The sequence below is a fragment of the Crocodylus siamensis genome, chromosome 2 (genome assembly GCF_052110815.1).
Source record: "Crocodylus siamensis isolate JL-2025a chromosome 2, ASM5211081v1, whole genome shotgun sequence".
Lineage (NCBI taxonomy): Eukaryota > Metazoa > Chordata > Crocodylia > Crocodylidae > Crocodylus > Crocodylus siamensis.
The window spans coordinates 203,527,518-203,550,670 of record NC_143396.1 but is presented as its reverse complement, the minus strand read 5'-3'; the positions used below and the strand labels follow the sequence as shown (position 1 = coordinate 203,550,670).

The 23,153-nt window shown below is 39.9% G+C and overlaps 1 protein-coding gene across 4 annotated transcripts in view; it reads left to right on the top strand.

Annotated features, from left to right (window-relative positions):
* Positions 1-3,990: 3,990 nt before the first annotated feature.
* Positions 3,991-23,153, top strand: part of LUZP2 (leucine zipper protein 2) — a 420,158-nt gene continuing 400,995 nt past the window's right edge. The window contains exon 1 of one of the 4 annotated variants that reach the window (XM_090032838.1): positions 3,991-4,356. In XM_090032838.1, coding sequence (XP_089888964.1) covers positions 4,295-4,356 — 62 coding nt within the window. In that variant the 5' untranslated portion in view covers positions 3,991-4,294. The remainder of the gene's footprint in view (positions 4,357-23,153) is intronic. The other 3 variants (XM_090032836.1, XM_090032837.1, XM_090032839.1) reach the window with 3 other exon arrangements.

Here is a 23,153-nt window from a genome sequence, read left to right as displayed (position 1 = left end):
GTAGAAATCGTAAGTCTCATTGGTATCACAAAAAAATGAAATTGTTAGTATTACTGGAAACAATTGTGTAGTAGCAGTTCCATTGTTTCCTTTTTATTTACTTTGTGCTTAGCGCATATAATTATTTACAAAGGACCATATAATCAGAAATACTTTTACTCATCAGATGTGTTGTAATTATTTTATTTAGCATACATTCTAGCCATAGAGGAGAAACCATTAATTATAAGGGGAAAATAAGGCATTTACTGAGGTGCCTTTCAGGTTTCCCTTCACAAGGCTTTTTTTGCTAAACTGGTGTAATCTAATTAATATTTGGCATAATTTTAACCATTCAAAACACTATATAAAGTATTTATGCACATATGATGAAAAGCTGAGACAATTCCACATATCTTTAGAAAAGTAAATGTAATTATTTAAAATACCCATGATGGAAATTAAATAATTCTTTAAACTTACAACACATTAGAAAGTAGAAAATAAGGTCAATTAGCTACTTTTGGGAAGAAGAGTGCCATGGAGTTTAATTCAAGGTTATGAATAATGAAATCTCATGATAGTGTTGAAGTACTAGTAGCTAGATTTTCCAATGACGGGAAAAGAGGTTTGCTTGTAAACATGTTCTTATGTCCTTAATTGAATTTACCTGTTCATTTTAATTGTAACCTATTTTGTGTTTAAATTCTGACATTTAGGGATGCTGTACTTTCAGATATTTGTCACCCACTGTTGGGACCACCTACTGGCTTATGGCTTGGGTTGGTGAAAGAGAAATACATGCAGAATGATTCTGGGAGCTCTATATGCAGAGGAGAGCCCTTCTACAAAATGCTGCAAGTGGGGTTCATTTATAGCTTAGTGGAAGGGAGGCATTCTCTATGGATCTCAAGATCAGATAGGTGAAAAGATATCCACCGCAGGCTGCTGTTGAGATCTAAAGGTGAAAGAATGATATAGTTTGGGCATGGCACTTTATTCCATGTTAGTTCAAGGACTTCTTGAATAATTTTAGCAAGGATTTCCTTTCTTCTTTCTGCCCCTTCTACAATCACACTGGATGTATCCTTTGCTGTTGGGAAAGGGGAACAGGTTGTGAGAGGCAGGCTGGAATAAACTGTGATAAATGAGGTGTTCTGGTTAACTTGGCTCTGGGTAAATTTACATAATAATATCATTAAAAGCATACTTTGCCTAACTTAATTCCTTATTATTTGAGTTGTCTATGAGTCTAGACCAGGGGTGGAAAGGTCTGGTCCATATGGCAGTTCCCACAGAGCCCTACCATCAGGGCCCCAGTGCTGCCTCTCCAAGCAATGCTCCATATGTGGTGCCCACTCTGGGAACCAGTATGCAGTGGATTTCCGCTGGAGCATGGGCTGTGTGGGGCATGGTCATGAAGTGGCCAGAGCAGACTCTATGTGCAGACCAGTCCTGGAGAGGCCAGTTTGGGGCCATCCAGCTCCCACTCTAGCCTCTCCAGGGCCATGCTGAATGCAATGCCTGTTCTGGCCACCCTGGGACCTACACTGGATCTGACATGATCTGCCCAGTCTGGCCACTCTGGGACGTGGGCTGGGTCTGCAATATGGGGCTGGTCTGTGGGCTGGCCTCCTGAAACTCACACAGGTCATGGAGTCAGATGAGTGACTCCCCTGGCCTAGACTAACACAACTTCCCCGTCTGGGGCATTTTGATATGTCTGTAGAGGTATTCAGTTTTAATCCTGCTCTGAACTCATCCCAAAGTTGACCTAGCTGTGGTGGACATGCAAGCTGGGGAATTAAAATGGCCAGATGTGTTGCTAGCCACTTCATAGCTATTGTGTGATATTGGCTATAGACACTGGCACGCTGGAATTGCTGTAGCCTGAGGAACCATTAGAATACAGCAGATCTTTGACTTTGACATAGTTGAAGACTCTATTTTATTGTGATACTCACTGTACAAATACATAAATAATCATTAATCAAGCAGAATATATCATCCTCTATATATATCATTGTCAATCTGTGAATTGTGTATTTAGTATATAATGAATACAAGCCAGAGTGTTAGCTTATATTGAATGCAGTCATAGTGCAGTGGTGGAATGATTCTTGGAGTGATAGCCCCTTTATATTTCTTTTACGATAGCTGTAAAGTAGCATCTCCCATTCACATGCTGATGTGCTCACTCCATCAAGCCCAGCTATAGATTTAAGATCTCTTATGAGACCATGGGCAAACTATCAGGAAAAATGAAGGCTTCTGGCAGCATAATTTCCTACAAAGGAAAACACTTTGTAAAGAGTATAAACAGTAAAATAATTCAGAAATAATTCTTCAGGTTGTAGAACTGCATGAGTTTTGAGAAGCTCACTCTGGGCTCATCTGGCATGCTGTACTCCCTGATGCACTAGTGCCCTTTACTCAATCAACCGTGTGTGCATGTAAGGGGATGAAGGAAGGATCAAACCAGTGGTACGTGATTGCAGGTGAGGTGCCTGGTGGCTAGGAGAGGTTGCGTTTGCTGGGTAAGGAAATGACAAGCAGACTGCACTTTGTACGATCTTTTTTACTATTCAGTCACTAGCAGCCATGGTAGTGTGACTGCTTCTTTGATAGAAGGCATGATAGATACACATCTTTATAGACTAACTAAATAAGATATATGGAGAGAGCACAAGCTTTCGTGAACCCAAGTTCACTTCACCACCCACTGTGAAAAGACTTGCAGAAAGCAGAGTATAAGAAGGAGAGAGAAATTGGTGCTATTGTATGAAACATGGAAAAAAATAGAATATTGATTCAATACATTTCTGCAGCTGTAAACAGTTGTACTGATATAATGACCAGCCATATTGAAGTGGAAAGCTACCATTAGGAAATGGTGAGAAGGGGAAATGTCACCATTCTCTGTTTTCGTTATGTGCAATTTCGTCATTTTTCTCACTCCTTCACACTTTCCATGTAAGCTGAATTGTGTTGGCTATGTTTGTGTTCTTTGGAAATGTCTTACTAGTGCCCATTACGGTAATAAAAAAAGCCCCTTCCATTTACTACAATTAGTGTGCTTGGAACTATTTGGATGGAGAGCAAATGTTTCCCACTTCACTCCACAGGGAATAATGAAAGCAAAGAAACATAGACTGAAATCTGAAGGCTTTTCTCTAATGTATATACAATATCACTGTTGCCTTTCACATAAGCAATTAAGGATACAGACAACTGAAATATCTCTTTGTCCCCCCTGCTTCACTCACTGTTTATTCTCATTACATACACTTAAACTAAGGCTCAAATATACTACCAGTGCATTTTAAAGTGAGAATATTTTATCCAACCTGCACTGTAGTTGATATATATTTTTGCAAATGTAATGGCATCTAGGGGTTGTATTTCTGACAGAGTATTTGACAAGACAAAGCTAGGGACTTCATTCACCACCTAGGGCATTTAATCTCAGAGAATATAAATAGCTGGTTAAAATAAAAAAGTGACTTTATCAGCTACTGATTTTGTTTAAAGAAAAATTGAGATCTGAGAGGGCAAAAAGATGGGAAACAAAACAAAATCTTAATTGTCTTCAAGCCTCTTATGGTTTCTCCTTGTAATTAAAGATTTTTAGAGATGACAATGTTTCAAAATATATCTTTGCAAGCTATTCTGCTTGTCTTTTTTTATTGCCAGCATCAAGCTGTAGTGTATGAATTTCTAATTGGAACAATAAAGTTTGATTCCTACTTTGCAGAGAATGCCCTTCCCAGCAGGGTGCATCAGGTTGATTTGAATCTGTCTGTTACTTTAAATTAGGAGAACCTGTTTCTATTCTGTGAAGCTTATACAGATTTACTTCTTCCAAGCAATATGATCTTAATTATTGCAGATATTTTGTAGGGTTTTTTTTTTTTCTTCCAGGCAGAATCTTCAAGGCACTCTTATAACCTTAGAGTTAAGTGCCAACCACTGTGTTCTCCTCTCTCCCTGGTTGCCACTTAAACTGCTAGTAATAACAAATCCTTCAGGACATCAATAGAGTCACTGTGTTGAATAATCACAGGCTATCAGGCAGTAGGCTTGCAGCAGCAGCTCCATTGCCTGTGACATCACTCCTGAAGCTCAAACCCCACTCTAAGCTCTCTTCATTAGTCAGTCTGTTGGTCTGTCTGCCTTTACAGATCCACGGACCTTCACACACCCGAGCGGCTGTCTTCTGAATAAGGGCTTTGGAAAACAGAAAGCCTGTGGGAGAGAGACAGGGAAGAGGATAGTGAGAGAGGAAGCCGACAAAACAGATCAGACGAGCTACAATATGAAATTCATCTCTGCCTATTACTTGCTGCCTCTCTTTCCTGTTCTGGTGTTCAGCACTAGGTGAGTACAAAAGGCTGTTTCACTTGGAGTTCTGTTTTGTCTGCTGTTTTATTCTTTTAAGATTCATTCTTCTTTCTTTAAAAAGAGAGATGGATTCCAGCCTCTTCCATTGTAAGTTCAGAGTGTCTCTTCTTGAGCTGATTTTTTCCCTCCACCTCTCTGATACTTTGAGAGGTACTGAATCTCTACTTGGACGCTCCAGGCTGTTTATGCCTTTATCTTTTCATATGAATGAAGCATGCTATACAGTTTTCCAGAGCTTGTTTGGCTGGGAGGCTGGGGGTGCATTTTACAAACAGTAAGATGGATATGTACAGCAGCAATAGCAGGTAGTCTGTGGTCCTGAAGAAACTAAATTGAGAACATACTAATGTTTCCCCCCCTTTAAAATGCTGAAAATAAACAGTAGAATAGCCTTGTTGCAGTGCAGTCTTGTTTAGGATTTACTGTATGTATTTTGAAACACAGGTAAGAGCTTGATGTGGTACCAAGGTGCCTAGAAACATGCTAAAAAGTTACTGCATTACACCCTAATGTGTGAATGCAATAGATCGATTAAAATATGAACCCAGGCTATCAATGATTAAAATAAGAACCAGAGCTGACAATGCATCATTTTGATGATATATATCATATGAAACATTTTCCCCCCCTAGCAGTTAGTGGCTGGAGGGATAGGCTGTTCAGTAAAGGCAGGATAAAGCTACAGCACTGTCCCACTATCACATTGTTCAGAGATGGAAAGTTGCTTTTAAATGGCACCGCTGTTGATTTTAAGCTTTCATGCTTTCTGATACTCATCAACAGACGTTTGGTATATTTTCTGCTGTATTTGTTAATAAATACTGTGTATACTTGCAGATCCTCCAAATGTGTAATCACAGTGTCAAAGAAATGTGTCCATCCCCTTTTTTCCTATTCTCTATAAAATACTCAAGTTGGTGATTTTTGGAGGAGCCCTTTGTGTTCACTGATTAGCACCTTCTCTTCTCTCCCCCCCCTCCTCTTAAGGTATGTTGAAAGTAACTGTCATATCTGTTGCTTGAAATGAGCACATGTGAGCTGCAAGTGTAGGTGAGAGGAAAAGGGACAGAATGAGGATGTGAAGTTTCAGGTAGATGAGAGAACTGATAATGCTAGACTGCCTTACACCTCTTCATGTCCTCCTAATACCCCTGATTTAAGGTGTATCCCAATCAGCATGGATCACTTGAAATATTTTGCAGTTTTCTTTTGCGTTTTATATTGTGATTCAGTAATTATCTATGGATCTTTTCTGATTCAATAAAGAGACTGAGGTAGCATTCACTATCAGTCAAGTGTGAAACTTCCTGTCAATTCTGATTTAATACTTTGACATTATTTTAAAATGATATATTCTCTGCTAAATTACATTGGAGTTGATTATTAGAAAGGGGGAAAAATGGGAAGCCAGATATCCCAAATGAAAGTTTCCATTATAAGCGGGTTTTTGAGGCAGTTAGCAGCTGCCATCGTGTCCTCGTTAATCCTTTTAGAATTATTGCATGTCTCCATAGTGGGGACACACAAAAAACACAATATACTTTAGCAAATATAAGGAAACAGTTTTTAAATGTGACCACAGACCTGGTCCAAAAGCATTAAAATAGATGTTTTTCATTTTAACATGAAAAATATTGCCTGCATACAAAACATGTAATATATAGTAAGTACATAGTGGTTTTGAAATAGGTTTTGTTTCCTATTGACATCTGTGACTAGTATAAACAGAAAGTAGATGTTGACATCTGAATGCCACATGCAATTAGTTCTAGGAGAACTTCCCCCCACCCCCCTAACAATTTAGAAGTGCAAGTGGCATATCATCTTTTTAATTCCTGTGACTGAATGCTGAAAATAGATAATCATCCAAATAAATTATCACACTTACCAGTGAGAATCAGCATTTGGATGGAGTTTCAATCTAAATCCCTGTTGTATTTCTTAATATTGAGCTCATTTGTCACAAATTGTAAACGGCAGCTGTTACTTACCCAATTCTACCGAAACCCTGCTAGATGTCCTATTAAGCAGAAAAGTAAACAGGAATCTAAGAATCTAGGGTGAAAGATTTATAACGGGGGAAAGTCCTAAAAATGTTGAAATATTATGTTGGAGAAGTTGTTCTTGATTCCTTGATTTTACTGGTGGTATAAAGCATCCAGCAATTTTCAAGTGTACATGGTGAAAGTTTATAAAATGCCAGTGCTATCAATATGCCATTTACCGGAAGAAGATTACATTTTAATCTGTTTTAGCAGAAGGGCATTCTTCTTCACAGTATTTCTTGCAAGCATATGGTTAATGTGTGGGCTAGAGCTGAAACAAACTAGGTTTGAAGAACAATTGCTTTAGCAAAGAGGGGAACTTATTATCCTGCTGTGTGAAACTGCTTAGCTCAGGCAAACCAGCAACCATGAGTTGCAATAACTTTTCTACCATGAGATTTCTTTAGTACTTTCTGTCAAATTGTCATGTTTTCAGAGCTATCTCCACTTGATACATTATCAGTGCTGAAGTCAATGGGCAATTACTTGATGACAAAGGTGAGAAGTTGCTTTCTTTTTTCCTTCCTTGTCATATGGTGATGTCATCTTTGCATCACATTTTCATAGTTTTGTGAGGAGTCTTACAGGAACCTGAACTTTTTTTTTTAATTGCATTGAAACTGTTCATGTAAATTGTGTTGATTCTGGGGCTAACGGTGTTTAAAAAGAATTATAAATAAGATTTAGGATTAGTCATTTCTTTAGATTTTTCATAAGTACATGGGGCAGGAACCTCAGCTAAAAAGTGCCAAAACAGCTTTTAATATACCCTTTTCCCATTTTTTTTCTATTTCTGTAAATGGCTTTTCTTCACCCTGTAACCAATTGCAAATATAAGAGTCAATTCATGAGTACTTGCTAATATGATTGGTTAAATTGACTTCAGCAGAACTACTGTCATGGATAGCTTGAGGTACAGACCGATGAGAAATAGAGGTGAGCAAATCTAAATTAATAACAATACCAATTTCAGTACTGAACCTAAAGCAACCTGTTCTAAAGTTTGAAATAGTTGGTTAATTCTCTATCAGATTTTATACACTTCTGTACTTTGTAGCTTTGGTTGGTCCAAAACATGTTGGCATGAGATCCTGACAGATTTTAATATTTTTAATATTGAACTAGGGGACACACAAAATATATGTGAAGACATCTAAAGAGTTGTATTTGGCATCCAAGGTCACGATTCTGTAACTGACTTCATGCAGGTCTCTTGTAAGCACTGACTGCTGGGTGGGTGCAGGGATATGCCCGGGTTAGTTGGAGGATCAGTAAATAATGCTGAAGATTTTTGCAACATGGGTAGGCTTAACTCTCTAAACTGATTAATGTTTATTTGAGTGCTTATTCAAAGGTAACCTTTAGGGAACAGATATTTAATGACCATTTTAGCAATCTGAATGACAACAGATTCTGTGGTTGACTCATTAATAATAAATATTTTTGTTTCTTTTTCTACGATCCCCTAGAAAAATATTCACCATATTATGGATATTCTAGTTTATAGGAAACTTATAAGCATATCTTGCCCCCTTCTGTAATATCAAACCCTTCCCTGGACAAGTACAAAGTTTGGTGGAAACCAAGACATCTTTAAATTGATTGAAATAAGATTTTTACACTCGGAAACAGGCCCCTAAACTAAAAAAATGCAATTTAAATAACAATAATAATGTTGTTAATGCAGAAACTCATTTATGGGTGTACAAGTAAGAGGGGAGTAAGAGAAAGAACTTAATATTAGTTTAATAGTAATGAAATGGTAGATAATGGTATTTTTCTTTTTTTAAATAACACACTTGCTGGGCAATCTTAAATTGCTTTGAAAAGCAGCCAGTAATTCACTTCAGAAAAAGGAATGCCACCTCAGTGTCTTATGACAGGATGTAAACTGCCTGCTAATTTATAGAAGATAAATGCTGGTGCACTGGTAGCATGACAGCACCCACTTAGGTCTGGAAGTGGTAGAGGAAAGGAGAAGAGGTCTATTGAATTCCCTTTATCTTGTGCTGCATGGGAAACTGCTTCAGAGGGCTGCTAATACCTTTTCCCTGGGAATGTCAGTTTAGAGGTCAGGTGCGATTTCCCCACTGCTTTTTTGGCTTTGGTGTCTTTTTAGATGCTATGAAAATACTTGGAATATTTTGCCTTATTGAGCTGATGCATTTGAATTTTCCCCAAGCCTGTTGTACATCTGGGAGAAGGGTAAAGGTGGATGTCATTGACTGTATTAAAATGATTGATGATGAAGTAAAATGTTGACAATTCCCTTTCCTACATTAAGACCTTTCCCATGTTTCATTGTGTTCTAACTGGATAATGTAAGTGACTGCATTCATTGGTATCACCAACTGAACCCTGGCCCCACCCTGCATTTCTAGGTGAAAGGAGAAGCCTCTTTGGTGCATTGCTATCGTTAACTAGAGTTAGGATACTGCTGCAACTTGTATTCTGATAGCCACAAGTTATTTTCCCTTCAGAAACCACGTTGTGGAGTATGGGATATCCATTTTCCTCAGGATTGCAAGATAGTACTGGCGAGTGGGTTTCTCAGACATGGACTGCAGAGTTTAGCAGGAAAAAGCAGCTGCTGTCACTATACGATCTGAGAATAATGGTGACTGCTTTTATGTTATTCTTTCAGAGTTCGTCCAGGAGTATGGGGACATTAACTGTCTCTGGCATTTATGTCTCCTCCTTATACTACTTTTCCCATTTGCTTTTACCATGTCAGAATAGTTTTGTTTTTTTTTTTTCTTAGTTGCAAAAGCGTTCTGATTTCAGTTACGCAGGATGGTATGCCTGCTTGGTAAGTTGTCTCTGTGTGTGCGTATGAGGGGTGGGCGTGAAGGAGTGGGATTTGGTGCGTGACTCATGACCCTGGTATCTTCAGATAAATGCATCTGATGAGCCACTAGACTGAGCTACAGCTACACCTGATTATTTCTCCACTATATCACTCCTTACCAATTTGTTAAACGTAATAGGCCAGATCCAGCTCTGGTATAAGTCCATTGATTTCAACTCCCCTGAAATCAATGTACGTAAATCAGACAATAGATCTGGCCCAACGTCTATACAATCACCTTAATGGCTTATGATTTAGGGCCTAATTCTTCAAGATGATACTGGTGTTCAATGATCCTTGTTCCTAGAAGGCTTGCTGGGAGAAAAAGGTTGCTTGGCGACTTAAAGAATCTGAATATACCAACAACATAGACCACAGTGTGTAAGGATTTCTGAGCTAGCTTTAAACAATCTAATTTGAATGCTGCCAACCTTCTCAACAGTGTAAATTACCAAACACTGTGCTCCATGCTATCACTTTTGTAGTACGCTGCTTCTAATACTAGAGCTAGCTCCGGGAAAACTAGTGCAAGTATCAATGCGCTGCATCGAGGCCTGCAGCATAGGCACACCCTCAGACCCTTAATGTCAGCTATCTTATGTAAGCAATTGGTTTTCTCCATAAATTAATTACCTTTTTGTGAGGTTGATCTAACAGCGGTTAAGACTACATACCCATCTTGCGTTATGTAATTGTTAATATCTGCCCTTTTGACAACAAATTTTAAAATGTTGAGTGCTATTTTTTCTTCTTAATTTTGGAACTAGCTTCTGGTTTAAGTAACACAAAACAAAAAGCATCATTGGAGTTGCTGGGATTTTGTGTTGTATCCTAGACAGTGAAGTAAGGTTAGGAAGAGTACCCAAAATTACTAGTCTGCCAAACTGAATCAGAAACTTGAAAAGAACAGGCTTTCTCATAAAATTTCAGAAATACCAAAAGAACAGCTCCTTGTGTTGTTTTTTTGACACTTCCAATTTCAGCACAGATGAAATCTGAAAATATAGAGGTTTCCAGGGGTTTTCTTTGTTCCTTTAAAAAAACTCCAAAAAACAAGATATTATCTGAAACTTTTTTTAACCTTAAAAAAGGAAAGAAAAGTCTAGGTTTGATCTGACAATTCTCATATATTCCAAGTCATTCATGAAACACAAACTTTAATGGTGAATTCTAGAGTAATAGAAGTGATTGTTTATGCTTGTTCAATGCAATGGCTTTGCATTGACGTCCAACAGGGATTATAATAGAAAGTTATTTTAGCCTCTGAAGTTTAGACTCAGCTGTTTTTTTGCATACTGACTAATCCTAAATGAAATTCATAGATTCATAGATTGTGACTTCTGAAAATCATAAGGTCCAGCCCCCCTGCACGAAGCAGGAAAGACAACTGGGGTGAGGTGACCCCAGCGAGGTGACTGTCCAATCTCCTCTTGAAGATTTCCAGGGTAAGCGATTGCACCACCTCTGGAGGGAGATTATTCCACAGTCTGGACATCGTAGCTGTGAAGAAGTTTTTCCTAATTTTGAGCCTGAAATGGTCTTCCAGGAGTTTGTGGCCCTTACTTCTGGTTTTCCCCAAGGGTGCCCTGGTGAACAGTTGTTCACTAAGCCCTTGATGTATTCCCCTGATGTAGCAGTAAGCTTCTACCAAGTCCCCTCTCAGCCTTCTCTTTTTCCAGCTGAAGCGTTCCAGGTTCCTCAGCCTTTCCTCGCATGGCATGGTGTGCAAGTCTCTGATCGTCCCTTCTCAAGCTTTTCCATGCCCTTGTTGAAGTGCAGCATCTAAAACTGGACACAGTACTCCAGCTGTGGTCTCACCAGTGCTGAGTAAAGTAGAAGAATCACTTCCTTGGTTTTGCTGGAGATGCATTGATTGATGCATGCTAAAGTATTTGGCCTGCTGGCTACAGAGTCGCACTGCCGGCTCATGTTCATACTGTGGTCTATTATTACCCTGAGGTCTCTTTCACTCATAGTGCTTGTCTGATTGGCATTGCCAAACCTGTATGTGTGTAAAGGATTGTTTGTCCCCAGGTGGAGAAGAAATGCAATACTATGCAGCTATTCTCTTTCGTGTTCAGACCTTGGTATTAGTAATTGCTATAGAATGCTGTTTAATCTCCTTAAACAACAGTCCTTATTGTTTGATCTTCTCATGATATTGATACTATTCCTATATTTAACTAAAACCTGTTTCCAGATAGTAATGCTTATAACCTAACACTCAGTGGACAGGTAAATCTCAGTTATTCAGCAAGTCAAACAGTGTTGTGCCTTTTTCTGATGTGATTTTGTATGACAGGCATATGCAGAGTTTCAGTCCATAAATATTGCTTTTATCCAAAACAAAGAACAATGTTTTTGGTGTAGCTATAGCTTTAACTTATCTCTCATCCTTTAATCCGTAATATTCTGTCCAGGTGTCCGCTGCAGTGTGAGCCATTCAATTCTATTATTACATTTTAATTCTTCAGACACTACAAACTACTATGGTGGTAAATGTCAGAAATAGAAGAAAGTAAATATCAATTTCATTAGTTTTAATATGTTATTACACACCTTATCTTACCCTCTTTGGCCACTGTATTCACATATCCTTCTTTTCACCCACCAGTATGCTTCCCATTTATTAAGGTTCAATATGTGAGCAAATGAATAATCTGAATTTATTTTGGTTTATATTATTTAACAACCCATAGTATCTGTCTTAATTTCTTCGAAGTTCTCTGTTGCTGAATTTGCAGAAACTAAACTAGAACTTGGTTTACTGATTTCTTTTTTTCTTTCCCTTTCAACTTGTATGATATTTAAAAATACTGTTAAATTTGAACTCAAAGGGGTAGGAGTGTGTGAAACTGCCACTAACCAATTCCTTTCTAACCAACAGCAAACATTAATTTACAGATTTACAGAGCTAGAAGGAGAATGAAAGAAATGACACATCCCTAACCTATTCTGTCTCTCCTGCTACCAAAGAAAGATGAAGTTGTAGTGGTTCCAGCTGTTCCCTCTAATCTTATGGTGCTAGCACGGTAGCTTTGGAGTGTCTTCATAATTCGTTCACATTTAAAACGTCCCTGTGAAGTAGAGATGTGTTATCCTCATTTTATAGATAGTGAACTGAGACACCAGACAGGTTAAATGGTTTGCCCAAGGTTACAGACAGTATGTTCAGAGCTCGATATAGAATTTGGATCTCTGAGTCATTCTCCAGTGGGCTAAACACAGAGGTAGTATCTTTCTTTCCTTGTTACAGACAGATCCAAAGCATAACTCTCTTCCCTCTCCACTTGCCCTCCCCATATCAATAAATTATTGTGGCCTACCACACCCTCACTGAGGCAGAAATGCTATTATTGGCACAGCCTCCTCCTTTCTAGTACCCATCCAGCCATCAAGGAGTTCTCTCTTCCATTTCAGGCATATATGAGTTTATGGCAAAATATCACTGGCGTTATTATTATTTCATCTGTTATAGGCATTTCTCATCTTTTTCAGTAGCTGTTTTACTTCTTTATAGAACTTGGGTCACAGCAGTGAGAGAAAGAAAAGACTTGTTAACTGCTTCTGGTAAACAGAATGACTATTGTTCTTAGAGCACTTTATGGCTGTTGGGTTAGTAGTAGCTGATGCTTCATTTCAGATGTTTTAGATAGCTTCATCGAAATGAGGCCAAAGGAACGACAGCAGCAGGGGTGTTTTGCATGATTTTCTATCTTAGAATCGTTTAGGTGAACATCCATAAGAACCTCCTGAGCCTATTATAGTGAGAGCCAGAGTAATGTACTGTGGACACCTTATGTATCTTTTTGGTGATATTTTTTTTGTTCTGTCCATAGCGCATAATTTTGAGTGACTTGTTTTTTTTTTTCCCTCCTCCCCACCTGCCCCATCTGATTTTACTAGAGAAGCCTATGGTAGCAGGGAGGGAAAAAGTAAGTCTCCCCTGAAATGTGAATGAGAAAATGTGTGAAAAAATATGAATAAGAAAAAAGTTATGAAAGGCACATGTGCTCTAGGTTGCTTTAGATTGGTTGTTGGAGTAGAGTAGTTTGTTTCTCCTGATACAGCAAAATGAAATATATGTTCAATGTGCAAAGTGAGAGAACCTTCAAATAGAAGAATAATATATTTTTCTAACGTTTCACTTCCAAGCAAGTAAAAGGAAACATTTGCATAGGATGGGGCAATGCTTTGTCAGGGAGCAGATTGAGTAATTGGCTTGGGATCTGATGATATTCTGACCCTCTCACCACCAGTCCAAACTGTATTGATGTGTGTCAGGTTATATTTAATACTGTATCCTTGGTACTGAAATAGCTACTAAGGCTATTGTCCTCTGTCTTTGGGGGCAACTGCCACAGGACCCATGGATCCTGACCCAGATCTTCTCACACAGAGTCCTTTCATAATGCATGAACTGTTGAAATTGGACACTTTCCCTTTCCGCTCTGAGAGTGGCAGTGTTTTGCAATCTTTAAAATTCTTCAGGCATCCTGAAAGGGTAGGATTTGCTCAGTAGTCCAAAATATTAGGAAGGACTTAGTACCCACAGTCTTTGGAAAATTTTAAGGATTCTTTTCACATTTTACCATCAAAGTAAATGGCCAGTATTTTAGAAAAAGCTTGGTATATTGGCTGCTGAGTGCATTTGAAAAGCCAAGTATAAGTATCACAATAGGAGCTGTACACTTTTGGACATCAAGCCCTTTACTTATGTACCTGATTTTTAGGTGCTTGTCTTTTGTGAAATGACATGCCCTGCTTGTGGATATCTGGCTCTAAACTATCATGGGAAATCTGGACATTTTCTTTTCTTTTTTTTCTTTTCTTTTCTTTTTTTTTGCTTTGGATTAAGGAATAAGGATATTTGGCTTAATGCAAATAGTGAAGCTTGTGAAACGAAACTGTAACCATGGAGCCCAGATAGTAAGTGAGGGGGAAAAAAAACCAAACTCCAATATTTCTGCTTTCTTTATTTCCCTTTGTGCTAAGGATCTCTGACTTTGCAATCAGTGCAGCTTGTGCTATTTAGCGTAATGAAAATTCATGTCCAACATACTGATTTCTGTGGAATCTCTGCAGTCAGTATTGAATGATGTATGAAAAAATACACCCCTTTCAAGTGCATACATAGTGAATGGAGGCAGTTCTGCAATTCCTGCTTTATTTACTTGGAAAACTGCTATCTGCTATTCAGTATACATAGATGTGCAGCATTTGGTTCAGAAGAATTTATGAAGCTGGGCACTTCATTTTTTTTTCTTTTAATTATATGTACCTATAGTTTTCTTCTTTGCCACACATTAATGTTCCCATCCCAAATCCTCTCTTTGGAGCCTGTGGTCTTGGTCCAGTGCCCATTTAGGTTGATGGAAGAACTAGGATTGATTGGTCCCTGGGAGAGAGAGAAAATGCAAACGTCACCAAAGCCACATGAAAAGCTTCTTAATTTTTTTCCTTGAAAATAGCTTTTAATATTTAAATGCTTACAAAGATGTGAATCCCACTGAAAATATTTGTTGTTTTCCATTGAGATCCATGCTAATTGGTGCCTGTACCCATGGAGTAAATGTCAATAGCTGCTGAAAGTTGGAACAAAACAGAGAAAACGTGCACTAGATCTAACAACCCTAAGGCAGGCAGGATCCTTTTGCTCAAGATCAATCCTGCAGCATTTGTTCATGAAATGGACTCTGAAAGGCCAAACCTACTTGCATCAAGTAGGTGATGTTTAAAAGGTGGTAAAAGGAGCCTCAAGAGGTCATCTAGTCCAGTCTAGTTCTAATGTTAATATACACTCCAAAAAGCCCACCTCCCTACTACAGAGGAAGACAACCCCCCCAATACTCCATACCAATCTGTCTATGGGGTAAAAGTCCTTACTACCCCCAAATATGGCAATTAGTCTAATCCTGAGTGGAAGGGCAAGACCCTCTAGCTAGGAACCTCTAGGTTTAAGTCCCAGCAGGAGCACTGGCACATCCTAAGCAAAATCCCCATCCTTAGCTGCAGCTAACACCCAGTGCCTCTGAGGAAGACTTAAAGCAAAGCAAAACAAATCCAAAAGCCCTGACACATGGATCCTTCCTGGCTCCATGTGGCAACCAGCAAAACCCGAAGTCCCAGGGCATACCCATGATAAATTATAGGCATAGCTATGCCTAGATCATCTTTGGCCAAGGGCTGTCCAACCTCTTGAACACCTCCAGTGATAAATGGAGTGTCCACAGCTTCCCTGGACAGTCCATTGCCTCACTGTTCGAACAGTAATGAAGTTTTTCCTGATATCTGATCTAAACCTATTTTGCTGAAACTTCACACCGTTGGTCTGTGTTGTACTCTCAGCAGCAAAAGAGAAGATGTATATTCCCTCTTCTTTATAGCAACCCTTCAAGTATTTGAAGACTGCTATCATGACCTCTCTTAAGTGCCTTTTGTGTAAGTTAAACATGCCTGGCTCCTTCACTCTTCTCTCATGACTTGCCTTCCAAGCCTTCTATCATTTTTGTTGCTTGTTTCTGGACCCTCTCTAACTTCCCCATGTCCTTTTTAAAATGTGGAGCTCAAAAGTGCACAGTTTTCTAATTTAGGCCTAACCAGTGCCAAGTGAGAGAGGCTATCTGCTCCTGTTTCTTGCACCTAGTGCAAGATCATTTACTGATGCTTCTCAGTGTACATGACTATACATAGGAAAAAGTAGTATTTTACTTTGATGCTAGTATTTGATGGAAGTGTTTTCTTTAGAAATGGATCATGTCTACTACAATTTATGGTTATCACGGGAACATAAGAATTGGTCTAGTGGATCAGACCTGCCATTCATCTACTCCAGGATCCTGTTTATCAAGAATAGCCCAAACCAGGTTTTTGGAGGAATGTATAAAGGGCCATTCAGGAGGCAGTATAAGGTAACCTACCCTCAAGTTTAAATCTCTTCCTATCCTATCCAATAACTTCACATTATCCAACAGAAGTATTTTAAGATGGGGCTGAACACCTTTAATTTATTCTGTGTTTGCGGAGCCAATATAGGGTGTGGAGAACTGGGGACATGTGTTTTCAGGAACTTGTATTGCTGAGTAAGCCTATTTCTGTTTTTGGAACCAATGGAGCTTTTTATAAAGATAACACCTTCCTTTGCTGTTCACAGTAAATCGCATTATTTCAATCTGGAAGTCAGAGGCATAGATCATCCTGACCAAAACAAGTTGATAAAAAATAGGTATAGAAGGAGGTGTTTTTATAGTTGTAGCAATTTTGGATAGCCAGTACCAGTAGATGGCACAAAACTGCCCAAAACAAGTTACAGGCCATTTAGATGATCTAAGAAATGATGCTGTTAAGGGGTTGGATTCTACCCAATCTCACTGCTCTCATCATTCCAGAGATTTCTTTCTGCCAGATGCTTTTAATGTAGGTGTTGATGTTTTCTAGACGTGGAGAAAGCTGGGAGAAAATTATCTTTTGGCGTGTCTACACGTGACGTTACATTGCCGTAGCAACATGCTCCCCCAGTACAGCACACCACTACAGCAGCTAAAAATAACAATGCACCGTGTGTATGGTGCGCTATGGGCTGTTACTGTGCCATGATTTAGTACTTCCAAAAGGTAATACTGAATCACGGTACAGTAACAACATTGCCATAGTGACACAAGTAGATGCACCCTTTGGGTTTGATTTAAAAATGTGAAAGTAGGTGTAGTTCTCTAGAGTGGGGAAACACTTGTTTGCTGTACTTTATTCATGCTGGCAGCTAAAACCTTGTTAAAATGAATATTTTTCATCTCTGAAAAATAATGAAAAGGTTGTGCACTATGATTTTTAAAAAGTCTTTCCATTTGAAAACAACAAACATAGTGAGCTAAGGCATTTTTTTTTTAAGTTCCAGCTCAGGGAAATAGTAGAAATGGTTAATTTATTGCTCTGTGTTTACTATGATATCTCACTACTGAGTGTCAACTTTCATAGGTGATATTTATCTTTAAACTAACATTAGATATATTTGTAAGGGCTTCACAGCTAGATTTTTTTTTCTCGCTTTTAGGTTTTATTCTGTGCCACCCACTAATGAGGGGGCAGAGGGATTTTATATGATTTTTAGCTAATCTAATGAAAAAAGAGAAGCAGTAGGCAAATTCCCTGAACTGGAATAGTTTTCAAGGCAAAGTCACCATCACAAAGCTCCAGATGGAAAGAGATTAAAGGGGGTAAAGGCTGATGTAGGGTAGTCAATGCAGTTCTGTAATGCTGGGAAGGTCATTGTTACTCAGGAAATGTATCTGTATGTGTGTGTACCTTTGTTGTATAAAGGACCTCAGATGTATTTACAGCACTCTGCTCTAAGAGCACCATTCAGTTGAAAAAGAAACTGGAAATAAAGCTGTTTTTAGAGCTATCTTATCTCAATGACCTGAATAGAAATGTAGAATTGTAGCTGTCTGGAATTACCAAATTTGTTAAGTCTAAGACAGTGGTTCTCAAACTTTCTAGTCTCATGGTACCCCTCTAACTTTCTGGAAGTTAGGAACATTCCACTGAGAAACGCTGAGCTGGAATTTAATGGGTGCCAGGTGACGGTGGCAGGGGCAGTACCTCACCCTACTAAGTCCTGCTTTTTCCATTCCCAGGCCTATTCTGTACCTAAAGAGGCAAGTGGCTGCTTCTTTGGTGACTTGCGTGCCAGCAGGTTGAGCCATGTGAACCCTCCTGGTGGACCTAGGAGTGTGGGAGTAGCAGGGGGGATGAACCAAACTGAAAAGAGGGGCCCTGCGTTTGCCCATCTGTACACGTGCACAGCAGAACATGCAGAGATGCCTTGGCTGGGAGCTTCTGAAGGTCAGGGAGCAACCACAGGCCTCACTTCTCTGCTCTATACTGGAGTGCCCAGCTCTGGGCAGAAAGAGGAATAATTGCTTTCTTCCTTGCACATGGGGTAAGTGCTGTGGCCGCTTGTGTGAGAATTAGGGCTGTGTGAAACAGTGTTTTGTTCCAACTTGCATTTTGCCATTTTGATGGGACAGTGTTTTGTTTTGAGTTTTATTTCATTTTGAAAACACTGTTCCATTTTGTTTCATCAAAACTGTTTCGCTGGTTAGAAAATGGTTTGACGTTTTGCCCATAGGCTATAATGGGGAAGCACAAAACTGCCTATAACTTTGTCATTTTTTGACAGACTTGGATGAAAACAGCAGGGATGGTAGCCCCTTCTCAGGACATAAAGTCTGCCATGTTTTAAGGAGATAAGGACAGGGGTTTCTGGGAAACTGCATCTCAGGCTGCTGACAAGCAAAACTCATGGGGGGGTGTATGTGTGTGTGTTAAGGCACAGCCTCACTGGTGCTGGGGCCTCTATTTGACATGGTAGTGTGCCTCAGTGAGGTCTCCTCCTTCCCTACAGCCTCAGTTCAGTCCACCACTTTAAAAGACAACAGATGATAACTTAGTAAGCATCACAGTAGCATCAACAGCATCTCAGGCAGCCAAACAGTCACAGTCAATATGAGATCAGTCCTTTCCCCATCTTCCCCCTCCTTCTCCTTACTTTCTGTTTCCCTTCCCAGCTTCAGCTTCAAAATTTGAAATGTTTTAAAACTTTCAAAGTGTTTTGACTGCCCTCATTTTATTTTGAGGCTGTTTTGAAGCCCTTAGTTTCACTTCAATTTTGCTGTTTTGAGCTTGATATGAGTCTAAACAGCATCAAAATGAAACAGCCAGCAAAATTTCGTACAGCCCTAGTGATAAACAATGCTTTAAGCTAAATTATAAAGTTTTAATACATATACAAAACCACCTATTTCTTTTAAATAAGTCCTGCGCTTTCATATATACATTTTTTGTTCTAAAAAGTTGACTATATATATCCACATAATACTAGGCTTGTGCAAGTCGGCAGTGATCTGATCTGGCTTCGGATCCAGCTGCTTTGGATGGCAGTGATCTGATTTGGATCACCAAACTGTGTTTCTGCCTTGATCCGGCCGAAAAGGCTCTGAAGCTTCAGAGCCACCTTGGAGATCCGGCCATAGGGTATAATGGGGAATCAATGAAATATCTATAACTTTGTTGTTTTGTGTCCACTTTGGATGAAACATGCAGAAATGGTAGCCTCTGCTGAGAGCATGAAGCCTGCCAAGTGTCAAAAAGCTTGACACAGGGGTTTGGGGGGAACTGTACCCCAAATTATTGAAACCCAAACTCATGTCACGGCTGTGTGCTACAGCACAGGAGGATCAAAACTGCAGGGGTGGTAGCTCTTACTGAGGCCACAAAGACTGCCATGTTTCAAGGAGATAGGTGCAGGGGTTTGGGGAGAACTGTACCTCAAGCTCTGCACAAGCAAAACTTGTGCCGTGGGTGACACTGCGTGTGCTAAGGCACAGCGAGGTGACAGCTGCAGGGATGGTGGCCCCTGCTGTGATGCCTGCCAGCTGTTGATTTGATTGATGCAGGGGGGTTCTGGGGCCCTGCACCCCTAGCTGCTGACAGGCAAAACTGGTGCCAAGACTGTCTCTGTCTTGGGGCAGTTGATTGTCTGTATTGATTCTTTCCTTTCCTTAGCCTGGTTTTGTAGGTGCTAATTGATGCTCGTTAAGTGGCTATGTAGTAGCTAGGTCCTGTGTATTGAGTTAGTCCCTGGTCCCTGAGTGAATCATGATTGATTGATTGGTAGCTGGTAACACAGTAGCTTAGCAACCAGGCTCCAAGACAGACACGGTGAGTCCCACAACCACCCATGGCACGAGTTGTCTGTCAGCAGCTTGAGGGGCAGTTCCCCCCAAACCCCTGCACCAATCTTCTTGACACTTGACAAGCTTTGTGGCCTCAGCAAGAGCTACCGCCCCTGCAGTTTTGACCCCTCTATGTTGTAACACATAGATGTGAGAGGAGTTTTTTGCTTTCAAGAATTTGGGGTGATGTTCCCCCCAAACCCCTGCATCAATCTTCTTAAAACTTAGCAGGCTTCATTCACTCTGCAGAGTCTACCATCCCTGAAAATTTCATCCAGGGTGGACAACAAACAACGTAGTTATAGATATTATATTGTTTCTCCATTATACTCTATGGCCGGTCCTCCATGGCAGCTCCAAAGCTCTTCAGGAGCTCCAAAGTGGTTCGGGAAGCCTAACGAGGCCAGCACCTCAACCCAGATGTGTTGCTTCAGATCCTGAAGCATCCAAAGCTTCTTTGGATCTGAAGCTCTGTCCAAAGCTTTGCACAGCCATACATAATACCAGATTTTTAATTTTTAACCCTGATACATTCTTTAAGGTCCAGATGGAAGAAATGATAAAATATTAGATACAAAGATGTCTGTTCTAATAAAGATATTTGTCCCTAAATTTGTTGATGATTTTTGCCTTTTCTTTATTTTTACAATCTTCCATTATTTGAACACTCAGATTTCTCCATAGAGAAATAATAGTACTAACATTTGACAGAAGTACTATTAATCTATGGAAAGAATTTTTTAACTAATGGTAGTAGCATTATTAACAATGGTAATTATAAGCAGTGACAATCACAATAACTATGTCAGTATAGTAGAAGTGAAAAAGTAAGTAGAATGTAAAGAAATACTACTTTCTTATTATAACTCTTTGTGGCCACTGGTTTACCATGAACGTTATCCCAATGTATTCACTATTTGGAAATACAGTGAGCACTTTTGTATGCCCACTTCTCAGCTGATCCTGAATCTCTTGCAGAATTTGAAGTTCTGATTCTCAGTTCCATGCTGTGGAAATAAATCCATATTGATATGGATGTGGGCGTTAAGGTTTTGACATGCACACACTGACCCATTTCTGTAGCTGCGGAGAGAACCCACATAAAGTGCAATGCAAGTGTAGCAAAAAAGAATAGAAGTATGTCAACATAAGCCAATTTAGGTAACTTTTTTTAATATTTCTTAGACCTCAGTTGAAAAAAATTCATTTAAGGCGTTGTACTATTTCTTTTAACAGTCTTAGAGTTATGCTCCTTGTCAGACGGTAAACATATAATTATTCGGGCTGTGCTAAACAGTTTCATTTCAACATCCGTTTCACCATTTTGAAAAGACAGTGTTTCATTTTGTCACTTCATTTCATTTCGAAGCACTGTCCCATTACATTTTGTCAAAACTGTTTTGACACATTTTGACCTTTCACCTGTAGGTTATAATGGGAAATCATGAAAATGCCTAAACCTTTATCATGTCAAGCCTGATTTGAATGAAAGTAACAAGGACGATAGCTCCTTCTGAGGGCATGAAGCCTACCAAGTTTCAAGGAGATCGGTGCAGAATTTTCTGGGAAACCGCACCTCAAACTGTTCAAAACACAGCTCCTGACAATTGTTGGCAGAGGCAGCCTCCTTTCATCTGTCACACAGATCCGGGGCCCCACACCCCTGGGAGGGCTGTGGGATTGTGCCAGACTCCTCCTAGGGTTTCAGCCCCCCAGATCTGCACCCCAGATGAAAGGAGGCTGCCTCTGCCAGCACTGTGCTCAGGCTGCTCCTAGCACCGGAGAAGATTGCTGCTGCCACCCGTCCTAGGCGACAGTGACAGCCTTCTCTCATCCAGGGCACAGATCTGGGGGGCTTGCACCCCCAGGATGGCTGCTAAGCTGTGCTAGACTCCTCTCCCTGGGTGCAAGCCCCTGGATCTGTGTACTGGATGATAGGAGACTGCCACTGCTGCCTAGGAGGCTGCTTCTGCTGCAACGTTTTGAAACGTTTTGAGTGCCCGCATTTTGGTTTGACGCCTTTTTGTTTAATTTTGATTTTGCTGTTTTGAGCTTGAAACGCATCGAAACAGCTTTGAAATGAAACACATGATGAAATTCCACACAGCCCTAATTATTGTAGTATATCCACCATCCAATAATCATGTACAATTGTTGTTATTAATATAAAAATCAGTGGGGGTATGCTAATTTATATCAGCTGAGAATCTAGGATTTATTTTTCTTAGATAGGCATTGCTAGGCTTGCAGATTTTCCTCTCAGTATTTTAGTTATTTTATACCCATAGCATGGTGATTATATATAAAAGGAGAAAAGAAAATGAGTGGAAGTTTTCAATCAGTGATTGAAGAAATCTATTTACTATTACCACAACCACAGGTCAGTATCTTCTAACAGCGGTATTAACTTTTGCAACTCAAGCTCATGTCAAATAACTAGGGCCAGGGACAAAGTTAACTCTTTATTGAGTTCCTAGGCATTACACCTGTATTATTTTAGTGTGTACTGTAGTATGTTTAAGTGTTTAAATGAATGAATGAAGTGTTTAAATGCATTATATCATATGTTGGTCCTACTTTTGTGTGATGAGAGAAATGAAGGGAAAACACAAACCAAATATATCTGATGCTTATCTCAGTAATTTTGGTATAAATCTAGAGCAGGGGTGGGCAAAATAGCAGATTGGCCTGGTGGCTGGACTCCATTTCCCAGCAGCCCCTGGCTGTGTTGCTACAGCTAGTTTCCACAGAGACCCCAGCAATGGCAGTGCCATGACAGTGTTGGGCCATGGTTTCCATAGAAACTAGCCCCAGCAGCACTGGCACAGTGTAGGACTGTGTGGGGAGCTGGTCTGGAGCCAAGGCTGGGACCGTGAAATGGTGACAATGTGGTCCCAGGCTGGGGCAGAGCTGCAATGCACTGCCTGCATGCCCTTACCTAAGGCATTCAGTCAGTAGATTGCAGCTCTGCCCTGGCTCTGGACCATGCTATCACCGCTGAAAGATCCCAGCCCTAGAGCAGCTCCCCACCCAGATGTGCGTTTGGCCAATGCTGCTGGGCCTAGTTTCCATGGAAACCCTGGCTGTATATTGTCATGGCATTGCTACTGCTGGGGTCTTCATGGAAACCAGCCACAGCGACCTGGG